Genomic DNA, 21,115 nt, shown 5'->3' with positions numbered 1-21,115 from the left:
TCCGAGATAATGTTCTCGCCTTCCACACATTTCTTAATGCTCCCAGAACTTTCGCCCCCTCCCCACCCTGTGACTCACTTCCGCTTCCATGGTTCCATCCGCTGCCAAATGCACTCTCAGATATCTAAAACACTTCACTTCCTCCAGTTTTTTTCCATTCAAACTTACCTCCCAATTGACTTCTCTCTAAATGCTACTGTACCTAATAATATATACATTATAATATATATACATAATATATATATTATGAGGCTTGGCGGAATGCGTGCATAGTGCCATTGTAAAAAGGCAAAAGGGGATAAGAGTGAGTGCTCAAATTACAGAGGTATAAGTTTGTTGAGTATTCCTGGCAAATTATATGGGAGGGTATTGATTGAGAGGGTGAAGGCATGTACAGAGCATCAGATTGGGGAAGAGCAGTGTGGTTTCAGAAGTGGTAGAGGATGTGTGGATCAGGTGTTTGCTTTGAAGAATGTATGTGAGAAATACTTAGAAAAGCAAATGGATTTGTATGTAGCATTTATGGATCTGGAGAAGGCATATGATAGAGTTGATAGAGATGCTCTGTGGAAGGTATTAAGAATATATGGTGTGGGAGGCAAGTTGTTAGAAGCAGTGAAAAGTTTTTATCGAGGATGTAAGGCATGTGTACGTGTAGGAAGAGAGGAAAGTGATTGGTTCTCAGTGAATGTAGGTTTGCGGCAGGGGTGTGTGATGTCTCCATGGTTGTTTAATTTGTTTATGGATGGGGTTGTTAGGGAGGTGAATGCAAGAGTTTTGGAAAGAAGGGCAAGTATGAAGTCTGTTGGGGATGAGAGAGCTTGGGAAGTGAGTCAGTTGTTGTTCGCTGATGATACAGTGCTTGTGGCTGATTCATGTGAGAAACTGCAGAAGCTGGTGACTGAGTTTGGTAAAGTGTGTGAAAGAAGAAAGTTAAGAGTAAATGTGAATAAGAGCAAGGTTATCAGGTACAGTAGGGTTGAGGGTCAAGTCAATTGGGAGGTAAGTTTGAATGGAGAAAAACTGGAGGAAGTAAAGAGTTTTAGATATCTGGGAGTGGATCTGGCAGCGGATGGAACCATGGAAGCGGAAGTGGATCATAGGGTGGGGGAGGGGGCGAAAATCCTGGGAGCCTTGAAGAATGTGTGGAAGTCGAGAACATTATCTCTGAAAGCAAAAATGGGTATGTTTGAGGGAATAGTGGTTCCAACAATGTTGTATGGTTGCGAGGCGTTGTGCGCAGGAGGATGGATGTGCTGGAAATGAGATGTTTAAGGACAATGTGTGGTGTGAGGTGGTTTGATCGAGTAAGTAACGTAAGGGTAAGAGAGATGTGTGATAATAAAAAGAGCGTGGATGAGAGAGCAGAAGAGGGTGTTTTGAAATGGTTTGGGCACATGGAGAGAATGAGGGAGGAAAGATTGACCAAGAGGATATATGTGTCGAAGGTGGAGGGAACGAGGAGAAGTGGGAAACCAAATTGGAGGTGGAAAGATGGAGTGAAAAAGATTTTGTGTGATCGGGGCCTGAACATGCAAGAGGGTGAAAGGAGGGCAAGGAATAGAGTGAATTGGATCGATGTGGTATACCGGGGTTGACATGCTGTCAGTGGATTGAATCAGGGCATGTGAAGCGTCTGGGGTAAACCATGGAAAGCTGTGTAGGTATGTATATTTGCGTGTGTGGACATATGTATATACATGTGTATGGGGGTGGGTTGGGCCATTTCTTTCTTCTGTTTCCTTGCGCTACCTCGCAAATGCGGGAGACAGCGACAAAGCAAAAAAAAATATATATATATATATATATATATATATATATATATATATATATATATATATATATCATTTATGGTGTGGGAAGAAAGTTGTTAGAAGCAGTGAAAAGTTTCTATCGAGGATGTAAGGCATGTGTACGTGTAGGAAGAGAGGGAAGTGATTGGTTCTCAGTGAATGTTGGTTTAAAGCAGGGGTGCGTGATGTCTCCATGGTTGTTTAATTTGTTTATGGATGGGGTTGTTAGGGAGGTGAATGCAAGAGTTTTGGAAAGAGGGGCAAGTATACAGTCTGTTGTGGATGAGAGAGCTTGGGAAGTGAGTCAGTTATTGTTCACTGATGATACAGCACTGGTGGTTGATTTGGGTGAGAAACTGCAGAAGCTGGTGACTGAGTTTGGTACAGTGTGTGAAAGAAGAAAGCTGAAAGTAAATGTGAATAAGAGCAAGGTTATTAGTTACAGTAGGGTTGAGGGGCAAGTCAACTGGGAGGTAAGACTGAAAGGAGAAAAACTGGAGGAAGTGAAGTGTTTAGATATCTGGGAGTGGATTTGGCAGCGGATGGAACCATGGAAGCGGAAGTGAATCATAGGGTGGGGGAGAGGGCGAAAGTTCTGGGAGCGCTGAAAAATGTGTGGAAGTCGAGAACATTATCTCGGAAAGCAAAAATGGGTATGTCTGAAGGAATAGTGGTTCCAACAATGTTGTTTGGTTGCGAGGCATGGGCTATGGATAGAGTTGTGCGCAGGAGGGTGGATGTGCTGGAAATGAGATGTTTGAGGACAATATGTGGTGTGAGGTGGTTTGACTGAGTAAGTAATAATAGGGTAAGATTGATGTGTGGTAATAAAAAGAGTGTGGTTGAGAGAGCAGAAGAGGGCATTTTGAAATGGTTTGGTCACATGGAGAGAATGAGTGAGGAAAGATTGACCAAGAGGATATATGTGTCAGAGGTGGAGGGAACGAGGAGAAGTGGGAGACCAAATTGGAGGTGGAAAGATGGAGTGAAAAAGATTTTGTGTGATTGGGGCCTGAACATGCAGGAGGGTGAAAGGCGTGCAAGGAATGGAGTGAATTGGAACGATGTGGTATACCAGGGTCGACGTGCTGTCAATGGATTGAACCAGGGCATGTGAAGCGTCTGGGGTAAACCATGGAAAGTTCTGTGGGGCCTGGATGTGGAAAGGGAGCTGTGGTTTCAGTGCATTATTACATGACAGCTAGAGAATGAGTGTGAACGAATGGGGCCTTTGTTGTCTTTCCTAGTGCTACCTTGCACACATGAGGGGGGAGGGGGTTGGTTATTCCATGTGTGGCGAGGTGGCGATAGGATGAATAAAGGCAGACAGTATGAATCATGTACATGTATATATATATATGTATATGTTTGTGTGTGTATATATATATGTATACATTGAGATGTATAGGTATGTATATTTTGCGTGTGTGGACATGTATGTATATACATGTGTATGTGGGTGGGTTGGGCCATTCTTTTGTCTGTTTCCTTGCGCTACCTCACTAACGCGGGAGACAGCGACAAAGCAAAATAAAAAATAATAATAATAATTTTTTTTTTTTCCAAAAAAAAGAAGGAACAGAGAAGGGGGCCAGGTGAGGATATTCCCTCTAAGGCCCAGTCCTCTGTTCTTAACGCTACCTCACTAATGCGGGAAATGGCGAATAGTTTGAAAAAAAAAAATAATAATAATAATATCCCTGGGGATAGGGGAGAAAGAATACTTCCCACGTATTCCCTGCGTGTCGTAGAAGGCGACTAAAAGGGAAGGGAGCGAGGGGCTGGAAATCTTCCCCTCTTTCTTTCTTTCTTTCTTTTTTTTCCCCAAAGGAAGGAACAGAGAAGGGGGCCAGGTGAGGATATTCCCTCAGTCCTCTGTTCTTAATGCTACCTCGCTGAGGTGGGAAATGGGGAATAGTATGAAAGAAGAAAGAAATAATAATAATAATAATAATAATAATAATAATAATAATAATAATAATAATAATAACAATAATAATAATGATAATAAAAAATAAAATAATAATAATAATAATAAATGTATTTATATGTGTGTTATATGACCGGGTTATAGTGATGGGTGATTTGAATGCAAAGGTGAGTAATGTGGCAGTTGAGGGAATAATTGGTATGCATGGGGTGTTCAGTGTTGTAAATGGAAATGGTGAAGAGCTTGTAGATTTATGTGCTGAAAAAGGACTGATGATTGGGAATACCTGGTTTAAAAAGCGAGATATACATAAGTATACTTATGTAAGTAGGAGAGATGGCCAGAGAGCATTATTGGATTACGTGTTAATTGACAGGCGTGCGAAAGAGAGACTTTTGGATGTCAATGTGCTGAGAGGTGCAACTGGAGGGATGTCTGATCATTATCTTGTGGAGGCTAAGGTGAAGATTAGTATGGGTTTTCAGAAAAGAAGAGTTAATGTTGGGGTGAAGAAGGTGGTGAGAGTAAGTGAGCTTGGGAAGGAGACCTGTGTGAAGAAGTATCAGGAGAGACTGTGTACAGAATGGAAAAAGGTGAGAACAATGGAAGTAAGGGGAGTGGGGGAGGAATGGGATGTATTTAGGGAATCAGTGATGGATTGCGCAAAAGATGCTTGTGGCATGAGAAGAGTGGGAGGTGGGCTGTTTAGAAAGGGTAGTGAGTTGTGGGATGAAGAAGTAAGAGTATTAGTGAAAGAGAAGAGAGAGGCATTTGGACGATTTTTGCAGGGAAAAAATGCAATTGAGTGGGAGAAGTATAAAAGAAAGAGACAGGAGGTCAAGAGAAAGGTGCAAGAGGTGAAAAAAAGGGCAAATGAGAGTTGGGGTGAGAGACTATCAGTAAATTTTAGGGAGAATAAAAAGATGTTCTGGAAGGAGGTAAATAGGGTACGTAAGACAAGGGAGCAAATGGGAACTTCAGTGAAGGGCGTAAATGGGGAGGTGATAACAAGTAGTGGTGATGTGAGAAGGAGATGGAATGAGTATTTTGAAGGTTTGTTGAATGTGTCTGATGACAGAGTGGCAGATATAGGGTGTTTGGGTCGAGGTGGTGTGCAAAGTGAGAGGGTTAGGGAAAATGATTTGGTAAACAGAGAAGAGGTAGTAAAAGCTTTGCGGAAGATGAAAGCCGGCAAGGCAGCAGGTTTGGATGGTATTGCAGTGGAATTTATTAAAAAAGGGGGTGACTGTATTGTTGACTGGTTGGTAAGGTTATTTAATGTATGTATGACTCATGGTGAGGTGCCTGAGGATTGGCGGAATGCGTGCATAGTGCCATTGTACAAAGGCAAAGGGGATAAGAGTGAGTGCTCAAATTACAGAGGTATAAGTTTGTTGAGTATTCCTGGTAAATTATATGGGAGGGTATTGATTGAGAGGGTGAAGGCATGTACAGAGCATCAGATTGGGGAAGAGCAGTGTGGTTTCAGAAGTGGTAGAGGATGTGTGGATCAGGTGTTTGCTTTGAAGAATGTATGTGAGAAATACTTAGAAAAGCAAATGGATTTGTATGTAGCATTTATGGATCTGGAGAAGGCATATGATAGAGTTGATAGAGATGCTCTGTGGAAGGTATTAAGAATATATGGTGTGGGAGGCAAGTTGTTAGAAGCAGTGAAAAGTTTTTATCGAGGATGTAAGGCATGTGTACGTGTAGGAAGAGAGGAAAGTGATTGGTTCTCAGTGAATGTAGGTTTGCGGCAGGGGTGTGTGATGTCTCCATGGTTGTTTAATTTGTTTATGGATGGGGTTGTTAGGGAGGTAAATGCAAGAGTCTTGGAAAGAGGGGCAAGTATGAAGTCTGTTGGGGATGAGAGAGCTTGGGAAGTGAGTCAGTTGTTGTTCGCTGATGATACAGCGCTGGTGGCGGATTCATGTGAGAAACTGCAGAAGCTGGTGACGGAGTTTGGTAAAGTGTGTGGAAGAAGAAAGTTAAGAGTAAATGTGAATAAGAGCAAGGTTATTAGGTACAGTAGGGCTGAGGGTCAAGTCAATTGGGAGGTGAGTTTGAATGGTGAAAAACTGGAGGAAGTGAAGTGTTTTAGATATCTGGGAGTGGATCTGTCAGCGGATGGAACCATGGAAGCGGAAGTGGATCATAGGGTGGGGGAGGGGGCGAAAATTTTGGGAGCCTTGAAAAATGTGTGGAAGTCGAGAACATTATCCCGGAAAGCAAAAATGGGTATGTTTGAAGGAATAGTAGTTCCAACAATGTTGTATGGTTGCGAGGCGTGGGCTATGGATAGAGTTGTGCGCAGGAGGATGGATGTGCTGGAAATGAGATGTTTGAGGACAATGTGTGGTGTGAGGTGGTTTGATCAAGTAAGTAACGTAAGGGTAAGAGAGATGTGTGGAAATAAAAAGAGCGTGGTTGAGAGAGCAGAAGAGATTGTTTTAAAATGGTTTGGGCACATGGAGAGAATGAGTGAGGAAAGATTGACCAAGAGGATATGTGTCGGAGGTGGAGGGAACGAGGAGAAGAGGGAGACCAAATTGGAGGTGGAAAGATGGAGTGAAAAAGATTTTGTGTGATCGGGGCCTGAACATGCAGGAGGGTGAAAGGAGGGCAAGGAATAGAGTGAATTGGAGTGATGTGGTATACAGGGGTTGACGTGCTGTCAGTGGATTGAATCAAGGCATGTGAAGCGTCCGGGGTAAACCATGGAAAGCTGTGTAGGTATGTATATTTATGTGTGTGGACGTGTGTATGTACATGTGTATGGGGGGGGTTGGGCCATTTCTTTCGTCTGTTTCCTTGCGCTACCTCGCAATACGCGGGAGACAGCGACAAAGTATAAAAAAAAAAAAAAAAAAAAATATGTGTGTGGATGTAACCAAGATGTGAAAAAAGGAGAGATAGGTAGTATGTTTGAGGAAAGGAACCTGGATGTTTTGGCTCTGAGTGAAACGAAGCTCAAGGGTAAAGGGGAAGAGTGGTTTGGGAATGTCTGGGGAGTAAAGTCAGGGGTTAGTTAGAGGACAAGAGCAAGGGAAGGAGTAGCAATACTCCTGAAACAGGAGTTGTGGGAGTATGTTATAGAGTGTAAGAAAGTAAATTCTCGATTAATATGGGTAAAACTGAAAGTTGATGGAGAGAGGTGGGTGATTATTGGTGCATATGCACCTGGGCATGAGAAGAAAGATCAAGAGAGGCAAGTGTTTTGGGAGCAGCTGAATGAGTGTGTTAATGGTTTTGATGCACGAGACCGGGTCATAGTGATGGGTGATTTGAATGCAAAGGTGAGTAATGTGGCAGTTGAGGGAATAATTGGTATACATGGGGTGTTCAGTGTTGTAAATGGAAATGGTGAAGAGCTTGTAGATTTATGTGCTGAAAAAGGACTGATGATTGGGAATACCTGGTTTAAAAAGCGAGATATACATAAGTATACTTATGTAAGTAGGAGAGATGGCCAGAGAGCGTTATTGGATTACGTGTTAATTGACAGGCGTGCGAAAGAGAGACTTTTGGATGTTAATGTGCTGAGAGGTGCAACTGGAGGGATGTCTGATCATTATCTTGTGGAGGCTAAGGTGAAGATTTGTATGGGTTTTCAGAAAAGAAGAGTGAATGTTGGGGTGAAGAGGGTGGTGAGAGTAAGTGAGCTTGAGAAGGAGACCTGTGTGAGGAAGTACCAGAAGAGACTGAGTACAGATTGGAAAAAGGTGAGAACAATGGAAGTAAGGGGAGTGGGGGAGGAATGGGATGTATTTAGGGAATCAGTGATGGATTGCGCAAAAGATGCTTGTGGCATGAGAAGAGTGGGAGGTGGGTTGATTAGAAAGGGTAGTGAGTGGTGGGATGAAGAAGTAAGAGTATTAGTGAAAGAGAAGAGAGAGGCATTTGGACGATTTTTGCAGGGAAAAAATGCAATTGAGTGGGAGAAGTATAAAAGAAAGAGACAGGAGGTCAAGAGAAAGGTGCAAGAGGTGAAAAAAAGGGCAAATGAGAGTTGGGGTGAGAGAGTATCATTAAATTTTAGGGAGAATAAAAAGATGTTCTGGAAGGAGGTAAATAAAGTGCGTAAGACAAGGGAGCAAATGGGAACTTCAGTGAAGGGCGCAAATGGGGAGGTGATAACAAGTAGTGGTGATGTGAGAAGGAGATGGAGTGAGTATTTTGAAGGTTTGCTGAATGTGTTTGATGATAGAGTGGCAGATATAGGGTGTTTTGGTCGAGGTGGTGTGCAAAGTGAGAGGGTTAGGGAAAATGAGGTGGTAAACAGAGAAGAGGTAGTGAAAGCTTTGCGGAAGATGAAAGCCGGCAAGGCAGCAGGTTTGGATGGTATTGCAGTGGAATTTATTAAAAAAGGGGGTGACTGTATTGTTGACTGGTTGGTAAGGTTATTTAATGTATGTATGACTCATGGTGAGGTGCCTGAGGATTGGCGGAATGCGTGCATAGTGCCATTGTACAAAGGCAAAGGGGATAAGAATGAGTGCTCAAATTACAGAGGTATAAGTTTGTTGAGTATTCCTGGTAAATTATATGGGAGGGTATTGATTGAGAGGGTGAAGGCATGTACAGAGCATCAGATTGGGGAAGAGCAGTGTGGTTTCAGAAGTGGTAGAGGATGTGTGGATCAGGTGTTTGCTTTGAAGAATGTAAGTGAGAAATACTTAGAAAAGCAAATGGATTTGTATGTAGCATTTATGGATCTGGAGAAGGCATATGATAGAGTTGATAGAGATGCTCTGTGGAAGGTATTAAGAATATATGGTGTGGGAGGAAAGTTGTTAGAAGCAGTGAAAAGTTTTTATCGAGGATGTAAGGCATGTGTACGTGTAGGAAGAGAGGAAAGTGATTGGTTCTCAGTGAATGTAGGTTTGCGGCAGGGGTGTGTGATGTCTCCATGGTTGTTTAATTTGTTTATGGATGGGGTTGTTAGGGAGGTAAATGCAAGAGTTTTGGAAAGAGGGGCAAGTATGAAGTCTGTTGGGGATGAGAGAGCTTGGGAAGTGAGTCAGTTGTTGTTCGCTGATGATACAGCGCTGGTGGCTGATTCATGTGAGAAACTGCAGAAGCTGGTGACTGAGTTTGGTAAAGTGTGTGGAAGAAGAAAGTTAAGAGTAAATGTGAATAAGAGCAAGGTTATTAGGTACAGTAGGGTTGAGGGTCAAGTCAATTGGGAGGTGAGTTTGAATGGAGAAAAACTGGAGGAAGTGAAGTGTTTTAGATATCTGGGAGTGGATCTGGCAGCGGATGGAACCATGGAAGCGGAAGTGGATCATAGGGTGGGGGAGGGGGCGAAAATTCTGGGGGCCTTGAAGAATGTGTGGAAGTCGAGAACATTATCTCGGAAAGCAAAAATGGGTATGTTTGAAGGAATAGTGGTTCCAACAATGTTGTATGGTTGCGAAGTGTGGGCTATGGATAGAGTTGTGCACAGGAGGATAGATGTGCTGGAAATGAGATGTTTGAGGACAATGTGTGGTGTGAGGTGGTTTGATCGAGTGAGTAACGTAAGGGTAAGAGAGATGTGTGGAAATAAAAAGAGCGTGGTTGAGAGAGCAGAAGAGGGTGTTTTGAAGTGGTTTGGGCACATGGAGAGGATGAGTGAGGAAAGATTGACCAAGAGGATATATGTGTCAGAGGTGGAGGGAGCAAGGAGAAGAGGGAGACCAAATTGGAGGTGGAAAGATGGAGTGAAAAAGATTTTGTGTGATCGGGGCCTGAACATGCAAGAGGGTGAAAGGAGGGCAAGGAATAGAGTGAATTGGAGCGATGTGGTATACCGGGGTTGACGTGCTGTCAGTGGATTGAATCAAGGCATGTGAAGCGTCTGGGGTAAACCATGGAAAGCTGTGTAGGTATGTATATTTGCGTGTGTGGACGTATGTATATACATGTGTATGGGGGGGGGGGGGGGGGTTGGGCCATTTCTTTCGTCTGTTTCCTTGCGCTACCTCGCAAACGCGGGAGACAGCGACAAAGTATAAAAGAAAAAAAAAAAAATGTATTTAATACTACAGAGGAATGTTCAACCAATGAACATTCTGATAGATAAAAAAGAGGCATGAAGTCAGCAAAACTTGAGGTAAGAAGAGAAACAGAGTCAAATACGGGTAAAATGACATTAGTTCTTTAAACATAAAACTGCTTTGAAAAAGGAAGGCATAAAATACAATGATAAACCTTGGAATCACCTCCTCACCACTACTAATAGGTTTTTGCACACAAAAATGATTCTCGCCACTGCAGTATTGCAAAGACATACAACTTCACACTTGTGACACAGGTACACAAATCCATCTGTCAAATTAATTAGTTGTTAAAATCTAAGGATATCATACATGCATTGAATGACTTATGTTCCTCAATCTGGCAAAGGGAACCACAATCCTTCTTTACATTCATAATAATTTCATGAATTTTTTTGGGTTTTCTCTATATCACTAAGTTCTTGTCAAAGAGATATAAAATCTGGAAATGAGCAATTTAACTACGGCTTTTTACAGTGCTTAAAACTGCTACCTCTTCTATCCCTGCCTAAGTAACTGACTCTTCCACCAGAGTTGTCTTACCAATTTTGTCCCATGTAATTTCAGACACATTCTTTTCAGACTCCCTAGCTACAAATAAAATTAATGCAATTTTCACTAACACACAAAGTAAAGAACGTATCAAATTTCTAGAAAAAGTCCAGCAGAAACCAAAATGTCTGGAGAGACAAGCGGAATGATATCATAAAAATTACTCATATGCTATGGAGACAGAATCTATAATAGACCAATGGTGCTTGAAATGTTGGAGTGATAATTTTTATGCACTCAAATCAAAGGAGCTATTAAATTGGGAAAATAAACATACTGCAAGTGCAAGCCACAATAACATCATGCCTTCTGTGTGAACGTAATACTCACATCTTTCTTATCACTTCATCATATATCTAGGGCTTTGGGCATGTTTTGTTTAACTATCATATCATTATGTATTTATAGCTTTGGTGATATCTTAATCAACATTTCAATATATATATTCAGGGTTTAGGGCTAAATGTACATTTACCTCTTTTTCTAATTAATAATACACTCAGAACCTCAAAGCCAACATTACAGTCGCCTCTTGCGTCGTCCATCTGCATCATCATCTGCTGAAAAAACAAAGAATTAGAAAATATATATACAGGTATCGAAATAAGAAAAAATTCTCCTACAGGGGTAGAACACTATAAGCATCAGAGAGAAAGCACTTGCTCACAGGGATATCAAAACACCATTTCATCCCCTGAATAGGGTGCACCTACCAGGATTTCACCCTCAAACTGTTATCAAGCCTATGAGGCTGGCTAAAGACCATTCTCTGAGAACAACAACCATAAAGGCCCTAGCCCATGACATCATTAGTACTGAGTGCAGGTGGCACCTTCCAACAGCCTACCTTCACCATACAAGGCTCAGGAAGGTCATTTAGGCCATGGAAGTTGGGTTGGGAATCCAAGTCAGACCCCAAGTGCCAAGTTACAGAATCCAAGTCAGACCCCAAGTGCCAAGTTACAGGAGATAATACAAGCTACAGGTGGCACATCTAGGAAATATCTAATGAGTAGGATCTAGAAAAAAGTATCCCAAAATCCTCGTCAGCTGCAGCACAACTAAGAGTTTCATAGCTATGTCAGAGGTATGAACTGAAAGGGGAATGAACTTACAACTAATGCAGTAAGAAAAATTAGGTATCAAAGTAATAACCACGACCTGAATATATACAGCAGATAGTCAATTATGAGCAGAATAGGTGTCACCAAGCTAAAGTCTATTTGCAAAGATAGATTACAAATGGTAGCTGGAAGAGTTGCAGCCAATGTCAATGAGTTTAGAAGTTATTAGGTTACATATGACACATACGTCTGATGCTAATAAATCTAAAAAGATGCCCAAAATAAGTATAATAAATATCAAGACCCATAAATTAATGCAAAATAAAATATCACCTTACAATTATGTCTAGTAAATAAGAAGAGGTTGCGAGGCGTGGGCTATGGATAGAGATGTGCGCAGGAGGATGGATGTGCTGGAAATGAGATGTTTGAGGACAATGTGTGGTGTGAGGTGGTTTGATCGAGTAAGTAACGTAAGGGTAAGAGAGATGTGTGGAAATAAAAAGAGCGTGGTTGAGAGAGCAGAGGAGGGTGTTTTGAAATGGTTTGGGCACATGGAGAGAATGAGTGAGGAGAGATTGACCAAGAGGATATATGTGTCGGAGGTGGAGGGAACGAGGAGAAGAGGGAGACCAAATTGGAGGTGGAAAGATGGAGTGAAAAAGATTTTGTGTGATCGGGGCCTGAACATGCAGGAGGGTGAAAGGAGGGCAAGAAATAGAGTGAATTGGAGTCATGTGGTATACAGGGGTTGACGTGCTGTCAGTGGATTGAAGCAAGGCATGTGAAGCGTCTGGGGTAAACCATGGAAAGCTGTGTAAGTATGTATATTTGCGTGTGTGGACGTGTGTATGTACATGTGTATGGGGGGGGGGGTTGGGCCATTTCTTTCGTCTGTTTCCTTGCGCTACCTCGCAAACGCGGGAGACAGCGGCAAAGTATAAAAAAAAAAAAAAAAAAAAAAAAAATAAGAAGAGGTGACTAGGAAATTCCAAAAGCAGCAACTGGGATTTCTTAACAAGCGACAGTGACAGAAACATTAATAAGTAATTTGTCTACATTCTAAAGAAAGTGATTCATGACATTATGTAAGTAAATGAATATTGCTTTCTAAATAAACTGGTTCATGACATTATGCAAGTTAATATTTCACATTAACCTGTGCAACAGACAAGGACCTAATTAGCTTTTATAAGGTTGGTGAACATTTAGGTAAAACTGACCATAATATTAATAGACATATTTCAAATCGGTTTTCATTCTAAAGAAAACAAGAGCCCAAATTTTTGATCAGCAAATTTTTTATAAAATGTGTAGGGATATCGGTAGAGTACACTGGATTATGCTTTAATGTGTGGATACAGTTGTGTAACTCTAAAACAAAATACATCTCTGTGAGAAATAATACCACTAGAAAGAGAGAAGTAATGAAAAAGAAATACATAATTGGATGAATAAAGAAATGAAAGAAAGCATACAGAAAAGTTGAAGTAAAGGACACAGGAACATGAGCAGTAAACATGAATATAAACAGGCTACAAGAAGAAATTAGAGTCAGTAAAAGAAAATTTGAAAAGAGAATTTCTCAATTCTAAGAACCCATTAGAATTTTTCACATATATATGGATTAAATGAAGAACAAGGCTACAGTAGTTCTGTTAATCAACAATAATGGCATGATGAAAACATGACTGTCTGCTTATGTAACAAATATCTTGAGTTAATGTTCACTTAAAAGAAAAAAATAAATTCACCACAATCACTAAAGGTATTTCAAGGGAGAGACAATAAAAAGTTAGATTTAGTTTTCTTGTACATAACATTTAAAGCTGTGATATCCTTAATACAGCTTAATACGGCTGGGAGGACTATACTGTCCCTTAATCCTCTCATCACCTCCATACTTACACCTCTACCTTCCATTACTCTACTAAGGGACCCAATGACTCTTCTACCCTGTACTGCTTTCTCTCTAATCTCTCCTTCCATATAACCACATTTAACAAAGACAGTTCCCAGATACTAAAAATTCCCTCACTTCTTCCAGTCTTTTTCCACCATACCCAGAGAACAATTTAGTACAATTTCTTCTTTAACTCTACATGGTTTTACAAAATGTTTACTTTCACTCTGTTTCTTCCTAACACCTTTACTTTATTTTTACTTACATTTATCTTCCATCTCCTCTGCTTCCACACATCATAAAACACACTTTCAACCTTCTGCAACTCCACTCTCCACAAACAACACAATTTCATCTGCAAAAAGGTTTGCCACTAGCCACCATATCTGACCCCCATACACTCCAATTCTGCACCCCTTTTCCTTAGTTTTCCTTTCATCTCTCTTGTCATTCCATCCATACATATATATATATATATATATATATATACATACATATATATACATATGTGTGGTGGGAGTATGTGATAGAGTGTAAGAAAGTAAACCCTAGATTGATATGGGTAAAACTGAAAGTTGATGGAGAGAGATTGGTGATTATTGGTGCATATGCACCTGGGCATGAGAAGAAAGATCAAGAGAGGCAAGTGTTTTGGAGCAGCTGAATGAGTGTGTTAGTGGTTTTGATGCACGAGACCGGGTTATAGTGATGGATGATTTGAATGCAAAGGTGAGTAATGTGGCACTTGAGGGAATAATTGGTATACATGGGGTGCTCAGTGTTATAAATGGAAATGGTGAAGAGCTTGTAGATTTATGTGCTGAAAAAGGACTGGTGATTGGGAATACCTGGTTTAAAAAGCGAGATATACATAAGTATATGTATATAAGTAGGAGAGATGGCCAGAGAGCGTTATTGGATTACGTGTTAATTGATAGGTGCGTGAAAGAGAGACTTTTGGATGTTAATGTGCTGAGAGGTGCAACTGGAGGGATGTCAGTTCATTATCTTGTGGAGGCAAAGGTGAAGATTTGTAGAGGTTTTCAGAAAAGAAGAGAGAATGTTGGGGTGAAGAGAGTGGTGAGAGTAAGTGAGCTTGGGAAGGAGACTTGTGTGAGGAAGTACCAGGAGAGACTGAGTACAGAATGGAAAAAGGTGAGAACAAAGAAGGTAAGGGGAGTGGGGGAGGAATGGGATGCATTTAGGGAAGCAGTGATGGCTTGCACAAAAGATGCTTGTGGCATAAGAAGAGTGGGAGGTGGGTTGATTAGAAAGGGTAGTGAGTGGTGGGATGAAAGTAAGATTATAAGTGAAAGAGAAGAGAGAGGCATTTGGACGATTTTTGCAGGGAAATAATTCAAATGAGTGGGAGATGTATAAAAGAAACAGGCAGGGGGTGAAAAAGAGGGCAAATGAGAGTTAGGGTGAGAGAGTATCATTAAATTTTAGGGAGAATAAAAAGATGTTTTGGAAGGAGGTAATTAAGTGTGTAAGACAAGGGAACAAATGGAAACTTCAGTGAAGGGGGCTAATGGGGAGGTGATAACAAGTAGTGGTGATGTGAGAAGGAGGTGGAGTGAGTATTTTAAAGTTTTGTTGAATGTATTTGATGATAGAGTGGCAGATATAAGATGTTTTGGTCGAGGTGGTGTGCAAAGTGAGAGGGTTAGGGAAAATGAGGTGGTAAACAGAGAAGAGGTAGTAAAAGCTTTGTGAAAGATGAAAGCCGGCAAGGCAGCGGGTTTGGATGGTATTGCAGTGGAATTTATAAAAAAAAAAAAAAGGGGGTGACTGTGTTGTTGACTGGTTGGGAAGTTTATTTAATGTATGTATGATTCATGGTGAGGTGCCTGAGGATTGGTGGAATGCTTGCATAGTGCCATTGTACAAAGGCAAAGGGGACAAAGGTGAGTGCTCAAATTACAAAGGTATAAGTTTGTTGAGTATTCCTGGTAAATTATAAGGGAGGGTATTGATTGAGAGGGTGAAGTCATGTACAGAGCATCAGATTGGGGGAAAAGCAGTCTGGTTTCAGAAGTGGTAGAGGATGTGTGGATCAGGTGTTTGCTTTGAGGAATATATGTGAGAAATACTTAGAAAAGCAAATGGATTTGTATGTAGCATTTATGGATCTGGAGAAGGAATATGATAGAGTTGATAGAGATGCTCTGTGGAAGGTATTAAGAATATATGGTGTGGGAGGCAAGTTGTTAGAAGCAGTGAAAAGTTTCTATCGAGGGTGTAAGGCATGTGTACGTGTAGGAAGAGAGGAAAGTGATTGGTTCTCAGTGAATGTAGGTTTGCGGCAGGGGTGTGTGATGTCTCCATGGTTGTTTAATTTGTTTATAGATGGGGTTGTTAGGAAAGTGAATGCAAGAGTTTTGGAAAGAGGGGAAAGTATGCAGTCTGTTGTGGATGAGAGAGCTTGGGAAATGAGTCAGTTGTTGTTCACTGATGATACAGCGCTGGTGGCTGATTCATGTGAGAAACTGCAGAAGCTGGTGACTGAGTTTGGTAAAGTGTGTGAAAGAAGAAAGTTGAGAGTAAATGTGAATAAGAGCAAGGTTATTATTCTGGGGGCCTTGAAGAATGTCTGGAAGTCAAGAACATTATCTCGGAAAGCAAAAATGGGTATGTTTGAAGGAATAGTGGTTCTAACAATGTTGTATGGTTGCAAGGCATGGGCTATGGATACAATTATGTGTAGGAGGGTGGATGTCCTGGAAATGAGATGTTTGAGGACAATATGTGGTGTGAGGTGCTTTGAACGAGTAAGTAATAATAGGGTAAGAGTGGTGTGTGGTAATAAAAAGAGTGTGGTTGAGAGAGCAGAAGAGGGTGTTTTGAAATGGTTTGCTCACATGAAAAGAATGAGTGAGGAAAGATTGACCAAGAGGATGTATGTGACAGAGGTGGAGGGAACGAGGAGAAGTGGGAGACCAAATTGGAGGTGGAAAGATGGAGTGAAAAAGATTTTGAGTGATCGGGGCCTGAACATGCAGGAGGGTGAAAGGCGTGCAAGGAATAGAGTGAATTGGAACGATGTGGTATACCGGGGTCGACGTGCTGTCAATGGATTGAACCAGGGCATGTGAAGCGTCTGGGGTAAACCATGGCAAGTTCTATGGGGCCTGGATGTGAAAAAAGAGCTGTGGTTTCAGTGCATTATTACGTGACAGCTAGAGACTGAGTGTGAACGAATGGGGCCTTTGGTGTCTTTTCTTAGCGCTACCTCGCACACATGAGGGGGGAGAGGGTTGTTATTTCATGTGTGGTGGGGTGGCGATGGGAATGAATAAAGGCAGACAGTATGATTTATGTACATGTGTATATATGTATGTCTGTGTGTCTGTATATATATATATATATATATATATATATATATATATATATATATATATATATATATATATATGTATATATATATATATATATATATATATATATATATATATATATATATATATATATATATATGTTGATATGTATGGGTATGTATATTTGCGGATGTGGACGTGTGTGTATATAGATGTGTATGTGGGTGGGTTGGGCCATTCTTTCGTCTGTTTCCTTGCGCTACCTCACTACCGCGGGAGACAGCGACAAAGTAAAATAAATAAATAAATAAATAAATAAAATGAAAAAAAAATGTTTTTATTTTATCTTATTTTATTTATTCTATTTATTCATATATATATATATATTTTTTTTTTTATACTTTGTCGTTGTCTCCCGCGTTTGCGAGGTAGCGCAAGGAAACAGACGAAAGAAATGGCCCAACCCCCCCCCCATACACATGTATATACATACGTCCACACACGCAAATACACATACCTACACAGCTTTCCATGGTTTACCCCAGACACTTCACATGAGATTCAATCCACTGACAGCACGTCAACCCCGGTATACCACATCGCTCCAATTCACTCTATTCCTTGCCCTCCTTTCACCCTCCTGCATGTTCAGGCCCCGATCACTCAAAATCTTTTTCACTCCATCTTTCCACCTCCAATTTGGTCTCCCTCTTCTCCTCGTTCCCTCCACCTCCGACACATTTATCCTCTTGGTCAATCTTTCCTCACTCATTCTCTCCATGTGCCCAAACCACTTCAAAACACCCTCTTCTGCTCTCTCAACCACGCTCTTTTTATTTCCACACATCTCTCTTTCCCTTACGTTACTCACTCGATCAAACCACCTCACACCACACATTGTCCTCAAACATCTCATTTCCAGCACATCCATCCTCCTGCGCACAACTCTATCCATAGCCCACACTTCGCAACCATACAACATTGTTGGAACCACTATTCCTTCAAACATACCCATTTTTGCTTTCCGAGATAATGTTCTCGACTTCCACACATTCTTCAAGGCCCCCAGAATTTTCGCCCCCTCCCCCACCCTATGATCCACTTCCGCTTCCATGGTTCCATCCGCTGCCAGATCCACTCCCAGATATCTAAAACACTTCACTTCCTCCAGTTTTTCTCCATTCAAACTCACCTCCCAATTGACTTGACCCTCAACCCTACTGTACCTAATAACCTTGCTCTTATTCACATTTACTCTTAACTTTCTTCTTCCACACACTTTACCAAACTCAGTCACCAGCTTCTGCAGTTTCTCACATGAATCAGCCACCAGTGCTGTATCATCAGCGAACAACAACTGACTCACTTCCCAAGCTCTCTCATCCCCAACGGACTTCATACTTGCCCCTCTTTCCAAAACTCTTGCATTTACCTCCCTAACAACCCCATCCATAAGCAAATTAAACAACCATGGAGACATCACACACCCCTGCCGCAAACCTACATTCACTGAGAACCAATCACTTTCCTCTCTTCCTACACGTACACATGCCTTACATCCTCGATAAAAACTTTTCACTGCTTCTAACAACTTTCCTCCCACACCATATATTCTTAATACCTTCCACAGAGCATCTCTATCAACTCTATCATATGCCTTCTCCAGATCCATAAATGCTACATATATATATGCTATATATATATATATATATATATATATATATATATATATATATATATATATATATATTTTTTTTTCTTTTTTTATACTTTGTCGCTGTCTCCCGCGTTTGCGAGGTAGCGCAAGGAAACAGACGAAAGAAATGGCCCAACCCCCCCCCATACACATGTACATACACACGTCCACACACGCAAATATACATACCTACACAGCTTTCCATGGTTTACCCCAAACGCTTCAAATGCCTTGATTCACTCCACTGACAGCACGTCAACCCCTGTATACCACATCGCTCCAATTCACTCTATTCCTTGCCCTCCTTACACCCTCCTGCATGTTCAGGCCCCGATCACACAAAATCTTTTTCACTCCATCTTTCCACCTCCAATTTGGTCTCCCTCTTCTCCTCGTTCCCTCCACCTCCGACACATATATCCTCTTGGTCAATCTTTCCTCACTCATTCTCTCCATGTGCCCAAACCATTTCAAAACACCCTCTTCTGCTCTCTCAACCACGCTCTTTTTATTTCCACACATCTCTCTTATATATATATATATATATATATATATATATATATATATATATATATATATATATATATATATATATATATATATATATATATATATATATATATATATATATATATATATATATATATATATATATATAAAGGTGAAAAAAAGGGCAAATGAGAGTTGGGGTGAGAGACTATCAGTAAATTTTAGGGAGAATAAAAAGATGTTCTGGAAGGAGGTAAATAGGGTGCGTAAGACAAGGGAGCAAATGGGAACTTCAGTGAAGGGCGCAAATGGGGAGGTGATAACAAGTAGCGGTGATGTGAGAAGGAGATGGAATGAGTATTTTGAAGGTTTGTTGAATGTGTCTGATGACAGAGTGGCAGATATAGGGTGTTTTGGTCGAGGTGGTGTGCAAAGTGAGAGGGTTAGGGAAAATGATTTGGTAAACAGAGAAGAGGTAGTAAAAGCTTTGCGGAAGATGAAAGCCGGCAAGGCAGCAGGTTTGGATGGTATTGCAGTGGAATTTATTAAAAAAGGGGGTGACTGTATTGTTGACTGGTTGGTAAGGTTATTTAATGTATGTATGACTCATGGTGAGGTGCCTGAGGATTGGCGAAATGCGTGCATAGTGCCATTGTACAAAGGCAAAGGGGATAAGAGTGAGTGCTCAAATTACAGAGGTATAAGTTTGTTGAGTATTCCTGGTAAATTATATGGGAGGGTATTGATTGAGAGGGTGAAGGCATGTACAGAGCATCAGATTGGGGAAGAGCAGTGCGGTTTCAGAAGTGGTAGAGGATGTGTGGATCAGGTGTTTGCTTTGAAGAATGTATGTGAGAAATACTTAGAAAAGCAAATGGATTTGTATGTAGCATTTATGGATCTGGAGAAGGCATATGATAGAGTTGATAGAGATGCTCTGTGGAAGGTATTAAGAATATATGGTGTGGGAGGCAAGTTGTTAGAAGCAGTGAAAAGTTTTTATCGAGGATGTAAGGCATGTGTACGTGTAGGAAGAGAGGAAAGTGATTGGTTCTCAGTGAATGTAGGTTTGCGGCAGGGGTGTGTGATGTCTCCATGGTTGTTTAATTTGTTTATGGATGGGGTTGTAAGGGAGGTAAATGCAAGAGTCCTGGAAAGAGGGGCAAGTATGAAGTCTGTTGGGGATGAGAGAGCTTGGGAAGTGAGTCAGTTGTTGTTCGCTGATGATACAGCGCTGGTGGCTGATTCATGTGAGAAACTGCAGAAGCTGGTGACTGAGTTTGGTAAAGTGTGTGGAAGAAGAAAGTTGAGAGTAAATGTGAATAAGAGCAAGGTTATTAGGTACAGTAGGGGTGAGGGTCAAGTCAATTGGGAGGTGAGTTTGAATGGAGAAAAACTGGAGGAAGTGAAGTGTTTTAGATATCTGGGAGTGGATCTGTCAGCGGATGGAACCATGGAAGCGGAAGTGGATCATAGGGTGGGGGAGGGGGCGAAAATTTTGGGAGCCTTGAAAAATGTGTGGAAGTCGAGAACATTATCTCGGAAAGCGAAAATGGGTATGTTTGAGGGAATAGTGGTTCCAACAATGTTGTATGGTTGCGAGGCGTGGGCTATGGATAGAGATGTGCGCAGGAGGATGGATGTGCTGGAAATGAGATGTTTGAGGACAATGTGTGGTGTGAGGTGGTTTGATCGAGTAAGTAACGTAAGGGTAAGAGAGATGTGTGGAAATAAAAAGAGCGTGGTTGAGAGAGCAGAAGAGGGTGTTTTGAAATGGTTTGGGCACATGGAGAGAATGAGTGAGGAGAGATTGACCAAGAGGATATATGTGTCGGAGGTGGAGGGAACGAGGAGAAGAGGGAGACCAAATTGGAGGTGGAAAGATGGAGTGAAAAAGATTTTGTGTGATCGGGGCCTGAACATGCAGGAGGGTGAAAGGAGGGCAAGGAATAGAGTGAATTGGAGTCATGTGGTATACCGGGGTTGACGTGCTGTCAGTGGATTGAATCAAGGCCTGTGAAGCGTCTGGGGTAAACCATGGAAAGCTGTGTAGGTATGTATATTTGCGTGTGTGGACGTGTGTATGTACATGTGTATGGGGGGGGGGGGTTGGGCCATTTCTTTCGTCTGTTTCCTTGCGCTACCTCGCAAACGCGGGAGACAGCGACAAAGTATAAAAAAAAAAAAAAAAAAAAAAAAAAAAAAAAATATATATATATATCCCTGGGGATAGGGGATTAAGAATACTTCCCACGTATTCTCTGCGTGTCGTAGAAGGCGACTAAAAGGGGAGGGAGCGGGGGGCTGGAAATCCTCCCCTCTCGTTTTTT

At 41.3% G+C, this 21,115-nt stretch overlaps 1 protein-coding gene across 7 annotated transcripts in view; it reads right to left on the bottom strand.

Moving 5' to 3' along the window:
* LOC139766293 (uncharacterized) overlaps positions 1–21,115 on the bottom strand; it is a 540,727-nt gene that overhangs the window by 27,108 nt on the left and 492,504 nt on the right. For 5 of the 7 annotated variants that reach the window (XR_011716836.1, XM_071694755.1, XM_071694764.1 and 2 more), the window contains one exon: positions 10,792–10,876. Coding sequence is in view for 5 of the 7 variants with exons in the window: in XM_071694755.1 (XP_071550856.1) it covers positions 10,836–10,876 (41 nt within the window). In the remaining 2 variants the exon portion in view is untranslated. The remainder of the gene's footprint in view (positions 1–10,791; positions 10,877–21,115) is intronic. The other 2 variants (XR_011716837.1, XM_071694775.1) reach the window with 1 other exon arrangement.

Source organism: Panulirus ornatus, chromosome 4 (genome assembly GCF_036320965.1).
Source record: "Panulirus ornatus isolate Po-2019 chromosome 4, ASM3632096v1, whole genome shotgun sequence".
NCBI lineage: Eukaryota > Metazoa > Arthropoda > Malacostraca > Decapoda > Palinuridae > Panulirus > Panulirus ornatus.
This window is presented reverse-complemented; position numbering and strand designations above follow the sequence as displayed.